A 23,169-nucleotide genomic window follows, 5' to 3' on the forward strand; every position below is an offset into this window, starting at 1 on the left:
CACCGGAATTAGCTCAGAGTGTAATATGAGCTGCACAGGAAGTGTTTGTTCAGTCGTCTGCTGGAGTTTGAAGAGAGCAGACATGCTTTCTGTATCACTGCAGAGACAGAAATAAAAGCATGTAAATACGTTTCTGTCTATCTCTTTCCCCTGCCGGGTGGGCAGGAAAGAGGGGTGTGTTCTTCTCACGCTGAGAAGGATCGCCTATCGCGACCTCTGCCTGGTCCCTGCCGGGAGAGCAGACCGGGAGGTCAACAGGAGACCAAGCCGGGTGCCTGGGAGAGTTGCCAGTTTCTCCTGATAAAGGCTTGGAATCCAACATATACAACAAGTAAATAACTATGGATTTTTTAAAATAAATGACTACAGTGGAGAGTTTCCTGTTTAAATAAAAATGAAGGATTTATTGTTTTCAAACATGGAGGAAAGGTTGGAATTTTTTTTGGGGGGGGGAGATAAAGTCATCATCCTGGATTGGAAGAGGGCTATTCCTGACTCATAGCAATGTCTGGGGCTGAAGATGGGGGGAAATATCACCTAGCAGAACAAGGAACAGCTGGATAGTATCTCGGAATACAATTGGCTATCATACTGGAATGAGCATTTAGAATATTTTGAATACACACATGAAGTTGATATCTCGCCGGTGAAAGACCCTGTGTGAGAGGCAGGGTGGGAGACTGGGGGAAGAAAGGGAAGCACCCAGGTGAGAGCTGGGAGGGTCCACTCCCTTCTGTGTGAGACAAGAGTTAAGACGTACCTTTGAGAGAGGGCTTGGCATTTCTCTCTCTCTCTCTCTCTTTTCCTTTCTTTGTTTTTATTTTGGTTATTTATTTATTTGTTTTAGTCAGCATGCTGAAAAGTTTCAGCAAACTAACCCAATTTAGCCAATTTTTCCCACACCGTTTTTAGGGATAGAATGTGTAATGTCAACCAGTTACCAGTTCTACTGGATCCACCAGGCGGGATTTTTATTGAGGGTGAATTCTGTGCCATATTCTTGACAAGAATATTCCGCTTTGTTAGTTCTTCTGTAATGCTTACTGAACACTCCCGCATTATTGCTGTCTGGGGAAACTATAACTATTGCAAAAGTGCGACAAAAATAAGTCTGTGCATATGTCGTTTTCAGTAGAAAGTTAATGGATGTGATGGAATGGAAATGAAACTGTGTGACCACCTCAAACTTTTTGCAGGCATAAATAGTATTGAAAATGGACTTGGATGTAACCACCTTGAAATTATTATGAGCACAAATCATGATGAATGCATAATCAAAATGTTTTCTGGAGGAGTCCTTTGCTACATGAGTCCGTGCCCAAAAGATGTTGGAAGAGCTTGCCAAGAGAAGCAGTCTTTTGTGCTTGTTAGAGATGCCATAATCAACCAAATCTCCACATGTGCTGAAGCCAGGTTTCCATACACCCAAACTAATGTGTCATATGATGGCATGAGGACTAGCCACACTTAATTTAAAAAGATATCCAGCGGGAAAATCCAGCTGGGAAAGGAGTCAGTGCTTTATCTCTTATTAACATTCTGCACCTACTCCTCAGGCTTCCTGCCATGCCTTCTTGCTCTTCGAAGTTACACAGAATGATTGGTGCTGGTATTTTTCTTTTAATTCCTGGCGATTGAGATGTAACGTATGTCTATGATTAAGTCATAATTTCAAAAAGGTCTCTACACGCTTCTGCTGATCCACTTGCGGGATTCTGAACCTATTGTGATTCATTCACACGAGTGACAGAAGCAGCAAGTCCTGCAACAAAGTTTGGGATCTTTGGGGCTTATTTATGTAAGATCATGCTCACAGTACACTCATTGGAATTAATGAAACTAAATTAGTCATGTCAGGCAATTTCATCATGTCTACTCTTAAGCAGGATTATGCTCTCTATAATCCTCCCACATGTACTTAAAGACTTGTGCATGGTGCAATATTAGTTAGCTGTTACTATGCTGTACACAAACACCTACGTGCCTCTTTTCTACTCCCCTCAGTTTCCCTGCTCTGGCCCCCCATTAGTTTCCAAATTCTGCTCCCCTGTTGATTTCAAGCCAGTGAGAGTTACTCTTGAAACCCATCATCACAATAAATGTGATTACCAATTACCGTATATTGTCTCCCTGCTTATTTAACTTATATGCAGAATTCATCATGCGAAAAGCTGGGCTGGATGAATCCCAAGCCGGAATTAAGATTGTCAGAAGAAATATCAACAACCTCAGATAGGCAGATGACACAACCTTGATGGCAGAAAGTGAGGAGGAATTAAAGAACCTTTTAATGAGGGTGAAAGAGGAGAGCGCAAAATATGGTCTGAAGCTCAACATCAAAAAAACGAAGATCATGGCCACTGGGCCCATCACCTCCTGGCAAACAGAAGGGGAAGAAATGGAGGGAGTGAGAGATTTTACTTACTTGGGCTCCATGATCACTGCAGATGGTGACAGCAGCCACGAAATTAAAAGACACCTGCTTCTGGGGAGAAAAGCAATGACAAACCTAGACAGCCTCTTAAAAAGCAGAGACATCACCTTGCCAACAAAGTTCCGTATAGTTAAAGCTACGGTTTTCCCAGTAGAGATGTATGGAAGTGAGAGCTGGACCATCAAGAAGGCTGATTGCCAAATAATTGATGCTTTTGAATTACGGTGCTGGAGAGCTCTTGAGAGTCCCATAGACTGCAAGAAGATGAAACCTCTCCATTCTTAAGGAAATCAGCCCTGAGTGCTCACTGGAAGGACAGATCATGAAACTGAGGCTCCAATACTTTGGCCACCTCATAAGAAGAGAAGACTCCCTGGAAAAGACCCTGATGTTGGGAAAGATGGAGGGTAGAAGGAGAACGGGACGACAGAGGACGACATGGTTGGACAGTGTTCTCGAAGAGATGAACATGAGTTTGACCAAACTGTGGGAGGCAATGGAAAGCAGGAGTGCCTGTGTGATGGCCTGGGAATCCGATTCAGAGGCTGAACCGGAGGAATCCCAGCCTGCACAGGGGTCCCCGCCTCCAGGGCCGGCTGAATTGGGGCAGGGCCTTGATTCTGAAGCGCCTGCACCTGTGCCGTATCCTCAGGAGCAGGCACCAGGTGAATCCAGCTGGTTGAGGACACAGTGCCTACGGGTGCGCCTCTCCCAGCCCTGTCAGGGGAAGGTGAGTCTCCCCCAGGGCCCAGTTACCCACCAGCCTCTCCTGAGCTGCAGAGGCTCAGGGCAGAGAGGTGGAGGGAACTGGTTTCTCCCAGGAGGAGTGCTCGCCTTAAGGCCAGGAGAGGCGGGTCTCCTGGGGGCCGGGACCACCCCTGGCATCAGAGAAGATAAATGCCAGTCAGCCCGGTCCCAGGCTGTGGGAGCAATGTCATTGAAGAGCTGTTTCGGCCAGCAACCAGTCCTGTTCCTCCAGAGTTCCTGTCCTTGCCCGGCCCCTCGCTTTGGACCCCGCTTCAACTCAGCTGCTGGACCTCGCCCCACGGTAACCTCCCACCGGTACCAGCACAGCCTGGCGTCACGAAGAGTTGGATACATATGTGCTTGACTCATGGTACATTATGTTCCAATGAGAAACAGAGATTGTACTAATTACGACTATGGTTAGTACTTCATTGTGGGGTGGAATATCCGCATTTGAAAGATATTTTGATTATTATTATTGCACCTCCTCCATTTTGGCCTTGCATCTTATAGATCAGATGCTACTGTAATTTGCCATGTTGATTTGGTAGTGTGGGCCAGCTACAGGCCTTCTTGAATGGCACAGGTCTTCTTAATCCTTGTAAATCTGGTTCTTGGGATGGGTTGTGGGTGAAAAGTGCTTCTGACTCCACGTTAGAGTTCCATCAGTGGAGAAGGACAAGGACAGTGCTTCTTAAAAACCGACTTAGAGCAGAAATATTAGTACTGTAATCACTCTCTGAAGCAATGTATGATCCGAATTGCCTACATGCTGTGCTTACCCCAGTGGGTGTCTACATTTGGTTCTAGGTCATGGCATTCCCCCGGGTCCCAGTGAATTGTAGTGTTGGAAGGGACCCTGAGGGCCATCTAGTCCAACTCCCTCCAATGCTGGAATCTCAGCTAAAGACATCCACGACACATGGCCATCCAACTTCTGCTTAAATACCTCCAAGGAGGAGAGTCCACAATCTCCCAAGGGACACCATTCCACTGTCAAACAGCACTTACTGTCAGTAAGTTTTTGCATATGTTTATATCTGAATCTTCTTTTTTGTAACATGAAGCCATTGATTTGAGTCCTACCCTCCAGAACAGGGCTGGATCAATACATATCAAAGAAGTGATTCAGTTAAACACATTGTATTTTTTAAATTATTGTTCAATTTTACAATTAACATTCACATTCAAATAAAAGTCATAATCATAAACATATATTATTCTCTGAATCCTTGGACTTCCCTGAGCTGAGATTCCATGGATTCCATTCAACTGCATCATATAATGTTCTCCATTTTCTCCTAAAATTCCATTCTTACCATAGTTCTTGTTACATTACAAGTGTTGTTACAATGCTGCCAATGTTTTTAATTGTGTACAGTGTTCTCCAAGGGAACTTACAAATTTTCCCCATTCCTGTAACCATATATGTGCAAACAAAAGCTAGAGGAGGCCAACAACCTACCTCTTGAAAGACTGACTCCTGTGACTAAAGGATTAAAAGAGCAGCAGTTACTGATTGTCAGGGAACTGCCATCGGAAGGACAGGAGGTGCAAAGGCTCACTGAGGTTGAGAGATACGCAGCAGCTGAAGAGGGAACCAGTAGGGGGAGAGCAGGAACTTCAAGGGAAAGAGAGTCGGAGGGATGGCTCAGAGACGCTTCCAGCGAAAACAGCGGGGAGGTCTCAGGACCTCCTATAGGGACACCCATTCCTTGCCGGAAACTGTCACGCCGAGAGTCCAGAAGACGTGTTTCCATTAAGGAGCTTTTATGTTGGAAACGATTCCAAAAGCAACCACTTTCGGATTCTGCTAGCGATTGACGCAGCCATGTCGGAGGGGCTCCGTCACAGGGAGAGGTTTGAAAACCTGATTAAACTCTGAGGGACTTGCATTTTACGCACAAGCAGCTCATCATCCCATCACAGCAATCCGAAAGTCCCCGAAAGCCAGCTTGTGCAGGGAGAGGCATCATGAGCGACCCAGCCGGAACCGGAGGAGCAGGAGCAGCTGGAGGGGGTCCAAGCCTGGAGGAAAGGTACAGGGCGTTGGAACTCCAGCTTGCCATGCAAACGGCGAGGCTTGAGGAGAGGAGGGCTCAGGATGCAGAAAAGGGGAAGGAGAAAACCACCCCGCTCGCCAGAAAGGTGCCAGGATTGGTGCAGAAATTCGGGGGGGATCCCAGGAACTATCATGCCTTTAGAACAGAGATGCAATACGCTCTCAACCTGCAGTTTGATGACTTCCCCGACGAGGAATCGCGAGTGGCTTTTGTAATTGGCCATCTCGAGTCGGGGGCGAAGGACTGGGTTAGACCCCTGATGGCAGTGAATAATGAGATCCTAAAGGACACGAGGAAGTTTTTTCGTGCCATGGACCTGATGTTTTCCAGCGACATTGAGCAGGGAGTGGTGCGAAGGCAGTTAATGGCTTGCAAACAGGGGAGCCGATCTGTCCGTGAGTACTGGACTGAGTTTACTATGTTGATTCATAAATTGGGGTGGGACCTATCGGCGGAACCCATCCAGATGCTTTTCGAAGAGGGGCTTTCTTCAGCCGTTAAAGATGAACTTTCCCGGGGGCCCAGGGCGGAGTCTATGGACCAGCTGACCAAATCCGCGCTGGCCATAGGAGCGCGCCAGGAAGCGAGGGCTTTGGAAAGGCGGGAAGGGAAAGGAGAACATTGGAGGGAGTTCCGCATTCCAGACATTCCAGAGCCACCTTTCCCGCCGGGAGAGCCGATGGAAGTTGGAACAGCGCGGGCACGCGCAGTTTCAAATCCCAGTGAAGGGCGGAAGAAGGAGGGAAAGAGCGCCAAGAAATGTTATCTCTGCCAACAGCCAGGGCACTTTGCCAGAGTCTGCCCACAAAGAAAGGAATGGCAAGGGATGGCAGGAGCTGTTGGGGAAAAGGAGGAGGAAAGCAAGGAGCAAGTAAAAGCCAACGCCTGGCTGCCACCGTCGGGGCACAGCAGCCAGGCCAAAGAGCAGTGAAAGTGCCCACGCCAGACCCTCCCAGACCTGCTTTAGTGATAGAGGTGTTGCTAGAGCTGCCAAACGGACACCCCCTACAGATCAAGGCGCTTTTGGATTCAGGCAGCTCCTGTAATTTCATGAGTAAGGAGTTTGCAGCTGAGCACCAGATACAGACCATCCCTTTAAGTAACCCCTTGCAGGTGACCACGATTGACGGCAGAGAGCTGTTGGGAGGAGAAGTTAGCCAACAGACAGTCCCGATGATAATGAGGGTGGCAAGGCACACCGAGCGGATAGCGTTTAATGTGGCCACCTTGGGAGGAGCTCCCATCATTTTGGGGATGAGCTGGCTGGCGCTACACGATCCGCTAGTGGGCTGGCATCAGAGGGTGGTCTCCTTTGGGTCAGCGCATTGCCTAGAACACTGCAAGCAGGGGAAGGTTCCGGGAGGAGGCAGAGTCACCCTAGCTGGGATGGAAGTAATGGATAAAGGGAAGGTGCCCCCGCAATACGCAGATCTGAGCAACGTATTCAGCGAAAGGGAAGCAGGCAAACTGCCGCCGCATAGACCCTTTGACTGTCAAATCAACCTACTCCCTGGGGCCCAACTCCCAGTGGGCAAGCTGTACGCCATGTCAGACAGGGAGATGCAGGAGTTGAGGGAGTTCATTGACAAAAACCTGAAGCGAGGTTTCATCAGAGAGTCCTGAGCGGTGGGGGGCAGTCCAGTGTTTTTTGTGGACAAAAAAAACACAGATAAGCCGAGACTTGTAGTGGACTTCAGGGCCCTGAATGCAGTGTCGGAACCCCTGGCTTTTCCTATGCCCCGAATTGATGACATTTTGACCAGGGTGAGGAAGGGGAAGATTTTTACAAAACTGGACCTGCGGGGGGCGTACAATCTGATACGCATAAGGAAGGGGGATGAATGGAAAACCACCATGTTCACCCCTTTGGGAGCATTTGAATACCTCGTTATGCCCTTCGGTCTACAAGCAGGCTCGGCGTGCTTTCAAGCTTTTATGAACCACGTCCTGGGACCTTTGCTCTACAAGAATTGTGTGGCCTTTTTAGATGACGTGTTGGTGTATTCGGAAGATGAGGAGCAGCATGTGAGGGACGTGCGAGAAGTGTTGGGCAGGCTGCAAGCCAACCAGCTGTGGGTGAAACTGGAGAAGTGCCAGTTTCATACCAAGGAGGTGGAATTCCTGGGGTACCGCTTGTCAGACAAGGGATTGGCCATGGATCCAGGCAAGGTCCAAGCGGTACTGGAATGGAAGACCAAGAAGGATGTGCAAAGATTCCTGGGGTTTGGGAACTTTTATCGGAAGTTCATCAAGAACTTTGCACACTTGACGGCGCCCATCACCGACTGCCTCAGCAGCAAGAAGAAATTTGTTTGGACGGCGGAGGCGGAGCGAGCATTTGAAGAACTGAAAAGGGCTTTCGCCTCGGAAGAACAACTTCTGCATGTGGACTTACGAAAACCCATGAGAGTGGAAACAGACGCGTCCGACCGGGCGATCGGGGCGGTACTTCTTCAACCGGGAAGGAATACGTCGGAGTGGAGACCGTGTGCCTTCTTCTCGAGGAAGCTGAATAAGTCCGAGAGGAACTACACGGTGTATGACAGGGAACTACTCGCCATTCACGAAGCGTTCCGGAGGTGGAGACATTTATTAATTGGGGCACAACACAAGGTGCAGGTGTGCACCGACCACAAGAATTTAGAGTATTGGAGAACAGCTCGAGTGCTCAACCAACGACAAGTGAGATGGGCACAGGAATTCTCCAAATTCCACTTTGAAATTTGTTATGTGCCAGGCCCAGAAAACGTCAGGGCGGACGCTCTCTCACGCAAACCAGAGTATTTGGAGGGGGAGGGGGCAATTGAAGAGAGACATGTCATCCCCGAGGACCGCTGGGTGTGTGGGGCGGCGCTGGTGGGGCGACGAGAACTGGTAGAGGAGACGGAAAATGATGAGTATGCCCAGGATAAGCTCAGAGGTCTCAGGGGGGAGGGCGAGAGCCCCGGAGGTTTTGAGGAAAGAAATGGGGCATTGTATTACAAAGGGGCACTGTATATACCAGAAGGTGAATTGAGGGGAAGAGTACTCAAGCAGTTGCACGATAGCCCCACGGCGGGACATTTTGGGCAACACAAGACCATGTGGTTGGTTACCAGGGAATTTTGGTGGCCCAAGGTGAGGGAAGATGTAAAGGAGTATGTAAGAGGGTGTGACCAATGTCAGAGAGCCAAAGGGGAAAGAAGGGCGCTGGCAGGGTTATTAGAACCATTACCCACACCAGAACGGCCTTGGGAAGCGGTATCAATAGATTTTATGACGGATCTGCCGAAGTCCAAGGGGAAAACAGCCATCATGGTAGTAGTAGACCTGTTAACTAAGATGTGCCACTTTGTAGCATGCTCACATGCAGTCACAGCGGAAGAAACAGCGAAGTTGTTTGTAGAACACATCTTTAGGTTGCACGGAGCCCCTGTGAGGGTGATCTCAGACCGCGGCAAACAATTTACTTCCAGGTTCTGGAGGAAACTCATGAGCTTGCTGCACGTGGAAGTCAATTTTTCGACTGCCCGGCACCCTGAAACCAACGGGCAGGCGGAAAGAGCAAATGGTATCCTCCAACAATATCTGAGGTGTTATGTCAACGACAGAGAGAACGATTGGGTCGAAAAGTTGGCGCTGGCCGAATTTGCCTACAATAATGCGGAGAATGTGTCCACAGGGATGAGCCCCTTTTTGGCTAATTACGGGTGTCACCCCAGGGCATTTCCAGGGGAGGGAGGGGAGAGATGGAGCGTCCCAGCGGCCGAACATTTTGTAGAAGAGATGGAAGCGATCCATCATCAGCTCCAGCTCAACTTAGAAAGGGCCAAGGCACAATATAAAAAGCAGGCAGACAAGAACAGAAGGGAAGGTGAAACCATAAGGGTGGGGGATCAGGTGTGGCTGTCAACCCAAGGGTTGCTGTTCAAAGGGGGTTGTAAAAAATTAAGACCCAAGAGGTTGGGACCCTTTGAGGTCATTCAGCAGGTCAACCCAGTGGCTTTCAAACTCCGGTTACCCAACCACATGAAATTGCACCCAGTGTTCCACAGGTCGTTACTGTCACCATACAGGGGGGGACGTGAAGGGGAGCACACCAGGGGACCAGCCTTGGAAGAAAGGGAAAGCAGCAACCATGTAGCGGAAATCCTCGATTCCAGATGGAAGGGAAATCAGGTGGAGTATTTGGTGGCGTGGGAAGGGGAACTGGAGTCAGAAAACACCTGGGTGACTGCAGGGGAGGTCAATGACGAGGTTTTAACAGAAACGTTCCACCAAAGATTCCCGAGGAAACCACAGCCGGTAGCAAGGTTTAGGAGGGAGTATTTCGGCACCACCGACGAGGAAGAGGAACTGGAAGGATTCGCGGAGTCGGAGTTGGAAGAGGGAATGGACTCCGATGACGAGGAGTACCGAGAGACCAGGGACAGCAACAAGTGGAGGGAAGTGTTCGAAACTTCGGACGATGAGGAAGGTTCTTTCAGGGGTTTTACCTCCTCACAGCCCGTAGGGGAGGAGACGGGAGGGGGTGAAAGGGGCCCTGGAGGGGAGGTGGATGTCAGGGAACTGCCATCGGAAGGACAGGAGGTGCAAAGGCTCACTGAGGTTGAGAGAGACGCAGCAGCTGAAGAGGGAACCAGTAGGGGGAGAGCAGGAACTTCAAGGGAAAGAGAGTCGGAGGGATGGCTCAGAGACGCTTCCAGCGAAAACAGCGGGGAGGTCTCAGGACCTCCTATAGGGACACCCATTCCTCGCCGGAAACTGTCACGCCGAGAGTCCAGAAGACGTGTTTCCGTTAAGGAGCTTTTATGTTGGAAACGATTCCGAAAGCAACCACTTTCGGATTCTGCTAGCGATTGACGCAGCCATGTCGGAGGGGCTCCGTCACAGGGAGAGGTTTGAAAACCTGATTAAACTCTGAGGGACTTGCATTTTACGCACAAGCAGCTCATCATCCCATCACACTGATCTCCTTGCGAAAAGCACTGAGACACCACTTAGTGTGCTTTGGAATGCAGTTTTTTGACATCCCTGTCTTCAAGAGAAGGGAACGTTTGGCTTACTAACAAAAGGCTTATCAAGAGTGAAGGTGTTGTAAGAGAAAATTCACAGGTGTAAAGTGGAAACAAGCACATATTCAGAATTTTGAATTGGAAAATATCACTAATGAAAGTCCTTTGGGGGGGGAGTAAACATTTAATGAACTGTAAAAAAAACGCCGAGTCAAAGCCTGAGTCAGAGTCAGTTCAGAAAAAGTTCAGAAGATTAATTAAATTGTTTAGAGTTATGAGTCCTTGAAATAGGCTGGGCAGCGGCTGTTAAGCTGTTCGACTTCGTTAGATCTAATTTACAGTGCCAACTTCACAAGTTGACTGATATAAAACCCCAGCTTGCCAAACTTTTGATATGAAGAGGGTAAAAGATTAAAAAGTTAAAAAAGTTAAAAGGAGTAGGAGCCCCCAACATCTGATTGATGTCTCTTCATCTCTTCATCTGTGGCTTCCTTCCACTCCTCCAACATCACAACACCGCCATTGGCTGTTTCAGTCCTCTAGTCACCTTTTGTGAAGGACTTCTTCATTACACCATCTGTTGCCTCCAGCTCCACCATTTCATCCTTCTGTTCTGGCAATCCTTCATCCATATTGTTTTCCAAAGTCTCTTTGTCCTCTTTAATTCCACTTTCCATTTCATTCTTCTGTTTTCTTAGCTTTTGGGTGGTTGCTTCCATACCCATCTCTGCTGTTTCTCCTTGTTAAAATGTTATATATACAAGCACACATACACATACAAACACACCAATTGCTCAGTGTTCCTCCATCCCTCCATTATTCCTAAAGCCACAGTTATCTCAGTTTTCCACCATCTCCATTTTACTCAAACTTCTGCCATTGAAGGAAAGGCTAGTGGGAGTCAGGGGAACATCTGTTTCAAACTTCTCCCCCTTCCATTCCTTAACTGTGATAAAGGATGTGAAGCCTTCAAATATTGCATAGTGCCTCCACACAACCTATTTCACTCCTGATACCTTGCATGGTCCGTGTTCCGGGTTCAATGTAGTGATTTAGAAGAGATATTTTATTAACAAGCAAACATGTACAGTATCCATCAAAGAAACTTAACATTCTTCAACTGGAGAAGCTGATAGCCTTGCTCTTAGGAGTTTACTCATCTTAAAGATACAATAACATAGCATGGGGGGTGTTAGAAGGGGGTTGCAGAAGAGGGAGAGGGGAGGAGGTGTGGGAATGTGTGTGTAAGGCAGATTTGAGAAAAGGAAGGAGGAGGGGGAGGAGAAAAGGGAGCAAGAGTAAGAATGGGGATGCAAAGAAAGTTGTCAAAAAGGAGAGAGTAAGGAGGCATTAGGAGAGGGATGAAGATGAAAACAGGGGCATGAAAGGGCCTAAAGAAAAAGGGGAGATGGCGTGAAGGGGGAAACAGATGCAAAGCAGAGCTGCAGAAGATAAGAGAGAAGTGGCTTCAGAAATGGAGCTGTGAAGGTGAAAAGAGATCTCAGTAGTTGCATGGGATGAGATGGGAAGGGAAGGGGAAATGCTAGGGGGTTCATGTGTCAGGAGTGGCCAAGGGGTCACCGAGTGCAGGAAGCAGGGCTGCAGCCCCTAATATTTTTCTTTTTTTTTATGTGTTGCAACGGGGAACAGCACAGAGTTTATACGGATGGGGATGTGCTATAATCCCCATTATAGCCTTTTGATTTAGCTCTTTGACTCCTTCTGGCAGCTGAAAACTGAATGCCCTCAGCAGGCTGGTCAGGAAGATGAAGATTTCGATCTTTGCCATCTGCATTCCCAAACATATGCGAGCCCCTGAGGAGGAGACAAGAAGAAGGCAGCAAGTGAGCAATAATTTACTTTCCCATGTTCATTGCTTTGTAGCTATAAGCATTCTGCATAGCGCTTTGGCAAAATAGACATAGTTAGGATAGGGAAAACATCAAGGCTGCTGTCAGTTTTCTAGCCTGGTCAGTGCTAACCTTCCTTTCTTCTTGTTATACTTATGTTTTGTTCTGTAATTTGAAGTTCCCAATCTCATATCAAGGAAGATACATTCAGGAAGAGGATGGATTGAAGATGAAGGGTCCTGTGGAAGGGGCAGGGCAGACAGCATCTCCCAGGGCTAGAAGCCAGTGTAAGAGGGTCTAGCTCCCAGTGAGAACTGGGATGGCTCACTTTTCTGTGTGCAGAATAAGGGTGAAGATTTAATTTTGATAGAGGACTCTGTCATTTCCTTTATTTCTATTCTATTTTTTCTTTCCTAATCTTTTTTCTATTTTCCCTTTTAGATTAGTATGATTTTTATTGTGTCTTATGTATAAAGCTTTTTAATAAAACTTGATTTTAAAAAATGAAAGGAAAACTTTGGTCAAGTGCCCAATGCAGCAATGCAGAAAGTGGTTAAGACCATGGAGCAAACTCTCCTGCCAGGTTTACTTCACCTTGGTAGGAACTAGCATTGCTGCCTGAAGAGACGTTGGGTGGCTTGCAGTGGTGATGTGTGACAGGGAACAGCACTATCCTGGTGCTGGCAGTGCTGCCTCTCTCAGGGACAGGGCAGGGGTGGCAAATGTTGGGAGGTGCAGATGGAGACCACATAAGTGTATGTGCATGTGTGGGTCCCAAGCCACCAACCCAGCGATCCCCTTAACTTGCCACTGCCCTGCCCCATTCTGCTGACCAGCAATGCCACTCCAGCCAGAAAGACGCTGCTTCTGCTCTGGCCCACTCGCTCCTGTGCTGCTGCTGCTGATGTCATTTCCTGGAAGCAGACCAGTAAGCACATCTACAGATCACAACGTAGCTTGGTCTTCTGTGTTTACCTGCACCAAATGGGAGGTATTCTTCTCTGTTCACGAATTGTCCATCCTTGTCCAAAAAATGATTTGGGTTGAACTTTGCAGGTGTCTCCCATCGTGTTGGATCAAGAAGAACAGAGCGCAGATCGGGAACAATAATAGTCCCCTGGAAATAAGAAACAAATGACTTGGAATGCATTCAGATCAAAACATTTCTGGATTGTCCCACACTATCCCAAGACTAATCATTGCAGAGACTGATCTGAATTATTATTATTATTATTATTATTATTATTATTATTATTATTATTATTTTCATGGGTGGCTTTGTATTCATCACTGTAAAAACTTTCTGTGCAGGCAGGAACACAAGAGGGCTTTCCGCCACCTCTTTTAAAATGAAAGCTCACAAGCAGGCTGAGACCTCTGGCCACTACATGCTCCTCCCCTGCCACAATTGCCCCATGGAATGGCACTTGCCGATGGTGAAACATGTCTGCAGATGGAGCTCCTGCTCTTGCCCTTCAGATTTCTGACTAGACAGGAAGTTCCTGTATGGCTGGCTGCATCTCTCAATATGAAACCTTCTGCTGCTCTTTGCTCTTGGGCTACAGGAGTGCAGCTATATCACACTGTTATACCTTGGGAATGAGAAAACCACGCAGCTTGAAATCCTTTGTACATTGCCTAGGGAACCCCCAAAACCCGACGTATTTAAAGCGCTGTATTTCATGAATCACAGCATTGGTGTAGGGCAGTTTCTTCTCATCTTGATAGCAGATTGAGTGAGCAGAACCTATGACATCTTCTATTTCCTTGTGCATTTTATCTGAAGAGAATGATGGAATCAGAAGTTTTATTGTGAATACTGCATTTTATTTCAGATGGACATTTAATTCCCTTGAACATATTCCATAAATCTCTGTGAAAGAGTCCCAGTTTCTTGCATTTTTAGGTCACCTGGTCCTCCAAAGAGCTTGTCTGTGTACATGGTTCTTCCCCACTCTAGATCCCAGGTGTGAAAAGGCAGAAAGTGAAGCTCATCGCAGTTGTTTCTGGTTACCAGAGCTGGCTGGATTTGCTGAAGGGCTGGGATCAAAGGCTGTCATATATTCATTATCCACCCCCAGCCCTCAATATTTCCTACTTAGTTTCACTAATACTCATTTCCTCACCTGATCTTTGTCTAGCGTCACTCATATAAAGGTAAAGGTAAAGGACCCCTGGATGGTTAAGTCCAATCAAAGGAGACTATGGGGGTGCTTCGCTCATCTCGCTTTCAGGCCTAGGGAGGTGGCGTTTATCCACAGACAGCATTCAGGGTCATGTGGCCAGCATGACTAAACCACTTCTGGCACAACTGGACACCATGATGAGTGCCAGAGCACACAGAAATGCTGATTACCTTCCCACCGCAGCACTACCTGTTTACTTACACTGGCATGCTTTCGAACGGCTACGTTGGCAGAAGCTGGGACAGAGCAACAGGAGCTCATCTGTCTTATGGATTCAAACTGCCAACCTTCTAATGAGCAATCCCTAGAGGCTCAGTGCTTTAGACCACAGTGCCACCCACATCCCTCATGTAATGGAGCACGGAGAGGCAGGAATGAAGCTCAATCACTTATCTCACAGCAGGGGCATTCTTGTACATTTGCTGCATAAAGAAACTGCTAGCAGATTTGCAAAAGAAAACAGGTTGTGGTATGATATCAAACTGGAGGGGGGAATGTGTTGATTCCTGCATTGCAGGGGGTTGTATTAGAAGACCCCTGGGGTCCCTTCCAACCCTACTATTGTAGGCTTCCTTATGAAACCTTTAAAGAACTATACTCCACCCTAGTGGTCAAGAGAAGCCCTGGCTCTCCTCTCTCACCTTGGATATCTGGATGACTTGCCAGGAGGAGAAGTGCCCATTTCAGAGAACACGTAGATGTGTCCGACCCTCCTACAAAGAGGTCAAAAATGCACTGGGCCAAGTTTTCTTCATCATAGGTGGACTCTGGGTCATTCCTGCTCTGGTGTTGAAAATGGGGAAAGTGACATGTCATTTACATGCATTACCTTCTATCCTTCAGCACTTTATCTTCCTTCCCCCACTTATTACCATACCAGGGTGTCCACACATGCTTCATGAGAGGTGGGGTGTCCTCTTATAGTGCCTAAGGTGAAATGGCTTCCCACCCCCACCCCCTTACTGTTGCTGCCCTCACTCGCTGGATCATCACCTTTTCGTGGTGAGTGGGCTTCCACATTCCACATTCGAAGGCTGCAGCAGATAAGAATTTACCGGTTGCCATGACAACTCATGCCATCAGAACAGAGCCTTACTGTGAAGACTGTTCATTGGTCAGTGTGCACTGATCTACAGTCATAAAACAAATTCACGTACAGGCATCTTCCAAAAAACCCATCCCAAACCCAAACACCAAAAGTTCCATGGTGATCAGCATATGGTAACAGGGGCAGGATTGTGAAATCTGGAAGCCTTTAGTCATGAAACAGCACATGGGCGGTGGATACAGATTCAGTCATTCTGACTCAAGGAACAAGGCAGTTGAGCAGCTCGGCAGCTGTATCCATGACTTTTTAGGATCTACTCTGCTCACTACAAAATGGGGGAGGGGCTAGAAAAGGTGCCCTAAACATAGTCTGCCTCTCTTTTTCCCTGGCTGGATTACCACGCCCAGTGGGGTCACCACCCAACGGTGGTAAAAGACAATTGAACTTTGGGACATGGAATATATGGACAGATATAACACAGATAATGAGCATCCTGAACACAGAACTGCCATCATTGCAAGAGAGATGTGACGTTTTAACATCAATATTGCAGTGCTTCAAGAGACTCAAAGAGCAGGCAAGGGACAACTGAAGGAAGGAAAAGGAGGCTACACATTCTTCTGGAAAGGTCTATCTGAACAAGAATGTCAAATATATGAGGTAGGCTTCGCTATCAAAAACAATCTTGTAAAGCTCCTGTCAGAAGTCCCTACCAGACGTCTGGTAAACTCACCAAAAACCAACAGGCTACTATTACCAACACACTCGTTTGACAGAAAATAAATTTAAAACTTCATGGAGGCATCCTCAGTTTAGTTTAAGAATATTTTGTTTTGGATTTTCTGTTTTCTCAGTCCACATTTGAATGTCAGATAAACATCAATCCAAAAAATGCTCCAAAGGAAGACCCCATAATACACTTAAGTTTCCACTCCTTTACACTCACATTTCCTAGACATTTCTATATTTGCTTATGGATGGATGTCAACCCACTTGAGCAACTAAATTGACTATGAGAAATATTTGGAGGGAACTCAATGCGATTTTCAACTGAGATTCAGAAAAATAGATACACTGGTACCTCGGTTTTTGAACAGCTTAGTTCCCGAACAACTTGGAACTTGAATGCTGCAAACCTGGAAGTCAATGTTTCAGTTTACGAACTTTGCTTCAGAAGCTGAATGTGCTCCTGAGCTTCCATTTTCACTGTTGCGCTGCTAATTTGTCCCCCCCCCCCCATTGTAATCAAAGCCTTCCATTTCCGATTGAAGTGTCATGAGGTGATATTTGGAGCTTATATTTGGTGCTTTTGTTTTTGCTATTTTTTGCATTTTTGTTTCTGTGGCTTTTTCATTTTTGTGACTGTAGCTTATTCTTCATTTTATGATTGATTGATTGATTGATTGATTGTGTGACTACGGAAATGGATAAAAACCCACCATCCAAACAATGACTATCATCAGCGCAGGTAAGAAAGAATTTTAATTTTAATTGTTATCTTCCACATTACTGTTTTATTTATTTTATAGTACAGTACAGTGATTACAGCTTTCATTTTATGGATCAATGGCCTCATTAGATAGAAAAAATCACGTTAAATTGCTGTTTTAGGGGTTGTTTATAAAAGTCTGGAATGGATTTGTTTTCCATTACTTTCAATGGGAAAGCATGCCTCAGTTTTGGAACACTTTGATTTTGGAACAGACTTCTGGAACGGATTAAGTTTGAGAACCAAGGTACCACTGTACTGGTTTCCAGACAAGGGATTAGTATTCACATATAACAGGGAATATAATGATTCCTTGAATGAGCTGCCTACAGTTTTGAAGCAGATACTCATTTGCATTCACATTTGTACATGAAAATATCTATCCTTTCCTAGCTATTTTAGTAGATGCCTATGGAAGAATGTCAACTCACTATAGCAATTAAAATGACTGAGGGAATTGGGGTGGGGCAGAGAGAGATATTGATGTCCTGGCAAGAGATTAGTATTCATATATATATATATATATATATATATATATATATATATATATATAATGAAAGATTTCAACATAACAATTAATCAAAAACATATCATCCTCATCCCCCCCCTATTTTCCCCTCCCCGAAAAGAAAACCAGCCCTCCCACCCCCACGCCCCAGACTTCCCTCAGCTCCTCTCCCTGTTCACTCATAACATGGAATATAATGATTCCTTGGATGAGCAGCATTCCGCTTCAAGCAGATACTTACTTTCTCCATCTGAAGTAGATAGAAATCAATGAGATCCTGTGGCTCAAACAGAGACTGATTCTCCTTATGCTTCTCTATCTCCTCCTTTGCAAATGAACGCACCATCTCCACGCAGGACAAGGCCTTCTTGTGAGGCCCTGGGAGATGTTTCATGAGCCATGGGAAAATTTCACAAAGCTAAAGGAAAGATAGCAGAAATGCTGCCATTACCATGAGGAAGCTTGGTCACACTGTTTGTGCTTTGGATTGGCACTTTTAAAAACATGATCTGCATTATTCTTCAGGGCTAGCATATTAGTTTGAGTCTCACTAAGAAGAAGGAAGGTGTCTATAGATTCTCTGGAATCCCACAATGATTGGATTCTGTGAATTACCCCTAGCTGAAAATGTGAAAGAAAAGTATGGCTCAAAATATTTTTCCAGCTCCCAGGCATCATTCCAAAACTGGGCAGAATCACAGGACCCCTCCTGGAACAAGTTAGTGCCCTTTTGTGGTAGTTGAGGTGGGTGGAGAATAGGGATGGGGGAAAATTCAAGTACAGTAAGTTTCATGAGTAATTTTTTTTTTTTTTTACAGATTAGGAATGGATGTAGAAATGTGGAGAACTGAACTTAAATTTGAGGAGAGGGTTTAGTTGATCATACAGAAGGGGGCTGCTTTCCTCAGCAATAGCGATAGTGCTTGAGTTGCTGGTCTCTCTTTCATTAAAAAAAAATTCCAGCCAAGTGGTGGCTGCAGTGGCCTCACCATGGATGCCATCATGATTGCCACTGCTAGGTGGGTATAGAGTAGACACATTTAGTTTTCTATGATGGCAACAAAACTATGTAATTCCCTATTTGAGAAGATTATTTTGTTCACCTCTCCTCCCTTTGGTGGGCTCTAGATGACCTGTTCTCAAGGTCATTTTTCCATTTTTGTCCCATCTTCCCTCTAAAGAGTCTCCTGTGGTGGACAAAGTCTTCTTTTGTTGTTTTTTTATGGGGGTTTTTGGTGTGTGTTTTTATCTCAATGATAATCATGAGCAATGGATCAGGCTGTGAGATAGTAAGTGGCCCTTATCTCAGATCAATTTAAACCTGATCTCACTTCCCCAACCCTCTATCAGAATATTGATTTGTGGTATTAAAGCCCTTGGGAGGTATTAAAGCCCTTTGGCAGGAATGAAAATGACTACTCACAGCATAACCAAAGCTACATACAAATTGTAGGATAAATTCTATGGCTTCTATCAGCTTCTGGAATGGTTCATCTTCAAGAGCAAACCGGTGCCCAAAAGCCACAGCACATATCACGTTGGAGACTGAAGTAGCGATGGGCATGGAGGGGTCAAGTGGCTGTCCTGAAAAATAAAGTTATACTAATGTTACCTCAGCTGCTCCTGTTCATACTGAGAGTGGGGTTTCATGGTGGCCAAGAGAAACTGCTGGAATCTCCATTAGGAACCAAGAAAAACATATCACGTTCCTTTCTAAAATGGACAGAGGTAGGACACAAATATATCTCCATATGCCAGCTCAGCACCATCACTTAGCTTCACATACCCTTTGAACGTGCAAAAGCCTCCACGAGCTGATGGGCCTCCTCTGCTACTTGGTGCTCCATGCCTTTCTTTTCCCGCCACAGCTTCTGCAGAGTGACTACAACAAAGCGTCTCTGTTGCCTCCAGGTGTGACCATTTGATAATGCAATACCTATGGAAAATTAGTGAAAAATAACAACAATCATACCTCGGGTTAAAGTCGCTTTGGGTTAAATCTTAAATCTTTTCAGGTTGCCTCCCACGGCGACCCGGAAGTAATGGAACAGGTTACTTCAGGGTTTTGCTGCTCGCACATGCGCAGATGCTCAGAATGACGTCACAGTCATGCTCACTTTACAGTATCAGCAAAAAGTGAGATTTCTCGACAGCTCTACCGTTTTGATTTTTGAAGAGAAAACTGGTATCTGATACAGTGTGATGTCGACAAGTTTAGATCTTTCCATGGAAGGCCATCATGATCAAATTTCACTTCTATCTATCAAGCTTCTGGTGATGCTATTGGGAAAAGAATGGAAGTGGTGGAAATGGAAGGAGCTTTTTTCTTTCTCTCTTGCTAAATTAGGATGGAAAATCACTCCCTACAGGAAATGGGATCACAAGATATAAAACTGGGTGTAAAATAATGAATATGCAACAAGTAAATAACTATGGGTTATTTTTTAATATTGTACAGTGGTACCTCAGGTTACATACACTTCAGATTACATACGCTTCAGGTTACAGACTCCGCTAACCCAAAAATAGTGCTTCAGGTTAAGAACTTTGCTTCAGCGGAGGTGAAGAAAGATTTAGAAATTTGGTCTAATTTGAAGCTTTCACTGCTAGGCCGTATTGCTGTGATAAAAATGAATGTATTGCCTAGAATGCTGTTTTTGTTTCAGACATTGCAAATTATTGACAAAATGGACTGTTTCAAGAAGTGGCAGAAAGATATCTCCAGATTTGTCTGGCAGGGCAAAAAGCCAAGAATAAAATTTAAAATATTAACTGATGCAAAGGAAAGAGGAGGCTTTGCCCTGCCAGACTTAAAACTTTACTATGAATCAGCAGCTTTTTGCTGGTTGAAAGAATGGCTGCTCCTTGAAAATACAGACATTTTGGATTTAGAAGGATTCAGTAACGTCTTTGGTTGGCATGCATATCTATGGTATGAAAAGGTTAAAGTGCACAGAATGTTTAAAAACCATATTGTCAGGAAAGCACTGTTTAATGTCTGGACAAGGTTTAAAGACCTACTTGAAAACAAAACCCCAAGGTGGTTGTCACCAATGGAAGCGAAAGCTCTGAAAAAGCTTAATATGGAGGCCAAATGGCCGAAATATTGGGAAATCCTGGAACAAGAGGGAGACAAATTGAAATTGCAGAGTTTTGAAAAACTAAAAAATAAAGTGCGAGACTGGCTTCATTATTATCAGATAATGGAGGCATATAAATTGGATAGAAAAATTGGCTTCCAGGTGGAAAAATCAAAATTGGAAACAGAATTGTTAGAACCCAAAACTAAGATTTTGTCAAAAATGTATAACTTGCTGTTGAAATGGAATACTCAGGATGAAACAGTAAAATCTGCTATGATTAAATGGGCACAAGATGTAGGACATAACATAATGATGGCTGACTGGGAACAATTATGGACCACAGGTATGAAATTCACGGCATGTAATGCCTTAAGAGAGAATATCATGAAAATGATATACAGGTGGTACATGACACCAGTCAAGCTAGCAAAATCTATCATTTGCCCGATAATAAATGTTGGAAATGTAAAGAAACGGAAGGCACATTCTTTCACCTTTGGTGGACGTGCCCAAGGATTAAGACCTTCTGGGAAATGATCTATAATGAAATGAAAAAGGTGTTTAAATATACCTTCCCGAAGAAACCACAGGCCTTTCTCCTGGGCATGGTCAGCCAATTGGTGTTAAAGAAGGATAGGACTTTCTTTATGTATGCCACAACAGCAGCAAGGATACTCATCGCAAAGTATTGGAAGACACAAGAACTACCCACTCTGGAAGAATGGCAGATGAAGGTGATGGACTATATGGAACTGGCAAAAATGACTGGCAGAATCAGAGACCAGGGAGAAGAGACAGTGGAGGAAGATTGGAAGAAATTTAGACTATTTACAGAAATGTTATAAAATTAATGAATGTTAGAATGACGTAGGATGTAGGTTAAATGGTTATTAGCAATAATGTGGTGAAGGAGTACGGAAAATTTAAAGGTTAAAAATGAAGAATTAAAAATATAATATATTAAGATAACGATAAAGATAAAGATGAAGATAAAGATAAAGATAAAGATAAAGATAAAGATAAAGATAAAGATAAGACAGAGGGAAGGGAATTGCTGAATAAATATTTGATTTGGAATACAGAGAGGGGAGGGCAGGCAGGGGGTTGGACTCGATGGCCCTTGTGGTCTCTTCCAACTCTATGATTCTATGATTCTATGATTCTAAGTCTGGGAAACAAGCAAATGTAAGAAATATTATGAAAATGGAACTGTTTTTACTTGTTTTACTTTTTCTTTTTGTATTTTTTGTATTTTTCTTTTTCTTTTTCTATGTGAAACTCTTAATAAAATATTATATATATATTAAAAAAAAGAACTTTGCTTCAGGATGAGAACAGAAATCGGGCTCTGGCGGCGCGGCAGCAGCAGGAGGCCCCATTAGCTAAAGTGGTGCTTCAGGTTAAGAACAGTTTCAGGTTAAGTACGGACCTCCGGAACGAATTAAATACTTAACCTGAGGTACCACTGTATATGACTACAGTGCAGAGATTCCTGTTTAAATAGAGATGAAGAATTTGTTTTTTATTTAAAAAAAACATGGAGGAATGGTTGGAATTTTTGGGGAAATAAAGTCACCATACTGGAATGGAGGAGGACTATTGGGTACACGCTTGAAGGTGATAGCCGGCTGGTGAAAGACCCTGTTTCTTAGAGATGTCATAATCAATCAAATCTTCACATGTGCTAAAGCCAGGTTTTCATGGACCCAAACGAATGTGTCATTTGATAGCATGAGAACTAGCCACTCTGAATGACCTCAGCCCCTAGGTGTTGGCTCCTAGGTAAGGCATTTCCCCTTGTGTGCAGCAGTAATAGATAACCTTTGTTCTGTTTTTCTGGACAGCCCTTTAAAAGTTTCATCTTGGGAAAATACCAGTAGAAATTCTTATTCTTCACTACTTACCCTTTCCTTTTACCAGAGTCCTAAGGAAAGGAGTCTCTGGTCGCTCGTCTAATTCTTCAGAGTGGTCAATGAGCGCTTCTTTCACTGCTTGGAATCCAGACAGTACTACAACGGGTAGATGTCCTGACCACATGGTGTAAATATTTCCATGTTGCTTTCCCAGCTACCATTTGGGTCAAAAGAGAGGAGAGGAATGATGTGTTCAAAAAATGCAGTTGGATATTTCAACTTAATACGAGAAAGTCATCTTCCCTCACCTCTGCAGTTTCTCACTATGTGCAGTTCTCTTGCTATCATCCTTTCCCTTCCTCCTCCTCCTCCTTCCCTTCCTTTCTGCCTCCCTCCCATAATTCCAACCCATTTGTTTTACTCCCTCCTACCCATGTTGCCTCTGCCTAGGATCAGAGCAGCAGAGACACTTCATAGTAACCAGCCCTCCTGCGACAGAAAAGAAGATGCACAAATCATTGCCAGAAAATGATCTTCCCACAATCTTTGTGTGTGCAGGGATGTGGAACCTGTAGCCCACCAGATGCTTTTGAACTAGCACTCCCACCATCCCTGACTATTGGCCATGGTGGTTGGGGCAGATGGGCTTTGTAGTCCAAAACATCTGGAGGGTACCAGGTTGGCATAGGCTGGGCTAGAGTCCTGGGTCAGGTTTCAGATGCACAGTGGGTTACAGCAGGAGCATCACCACCATGCAAATATATGGCAAGGAATTTAGATGATACATCTCTGGACTAAAGAATATTACCAATTCCAATGTTTTAAAACTTAATATGTTCATATCCGATGGTTGAGTAATTTTGTATTTTTAGAGCTCATAATTGTATTTTAGAAACAAACAAACAAACAAAATA

At 45.0% G+C, this 23,169-nt stretch overlaps 1 protein-coding gene and 1 long non-coding RNA gene across 11 annotated transcripts in view; one reads left to right on the forward strand and one right to left on the reverse strand.

Moving 5' to 3' along the window:
* Positions 1-23,169, forward strand: part of LOC310678493 — a 157,294-nt gene that overhangs the window by 94,402 nt on the left and 39,723 nt on the right. The window lies entirely within an intron of this gene.
* Positions 1-23,169, reverse strand: part of LOC310678313 (cytochrome P450 2J2-like) — a 159,981-nt gene that overhangs the window by 29,592 nt on the left and 107,220 nt on the right. The window contains exons 8-13 of one of the 10 annotated variants that reach the window (XM_083442128.1): positions 18,743-18,903; positions 17,561-17,737; positions 14,916-15,057; positions 13,681-13,868; positions 13,064-13,205; positions 11,286-12,053 (exon numbers count right to left, since the gene is read on the reverse strand). The exons of 4 other annotated variants lie outside the window; for them this stretch is intronic. In XM_083442128.1, the coding sequence (XP_083298254.1) occupies positions 11,866-12,053; positions 13,064-13,205; positions 13,681-13,868; positions 14,916-15,057; positions 17,561-17,737; positions 18,743-18,903 (998 nt within the window). In that variant the 3' untranslated portion in view covers positions 11,286-11,865. Of the gene's footprint in view, positions 1-11,285; positions 12,054-13,063; positions 13,206-13,680; positions 13,869-14,915; positions 15,058-17,560; positions 17,738-18,742; positions 18,904-23,169 lie in introns of those variants that run through there. 5 more of the 10 variants (XM_083442129.1, XM_083442125.1, XM_083442126.1 and 2 more) reach the window with 5 other exon arrangements.

This window comes from Podarcis tiliguerta, assembly GCF_965153285.1.
Source record: "Podarcis tiliguerta genome assembly, chromosome: 5".
Taxonomy (NCBI): Eukaryota; Metazoa; Chordata; class Lepidosauria; order Squamata; family Lacertidae; genus Podarcis; species Podarcis tiliguerta.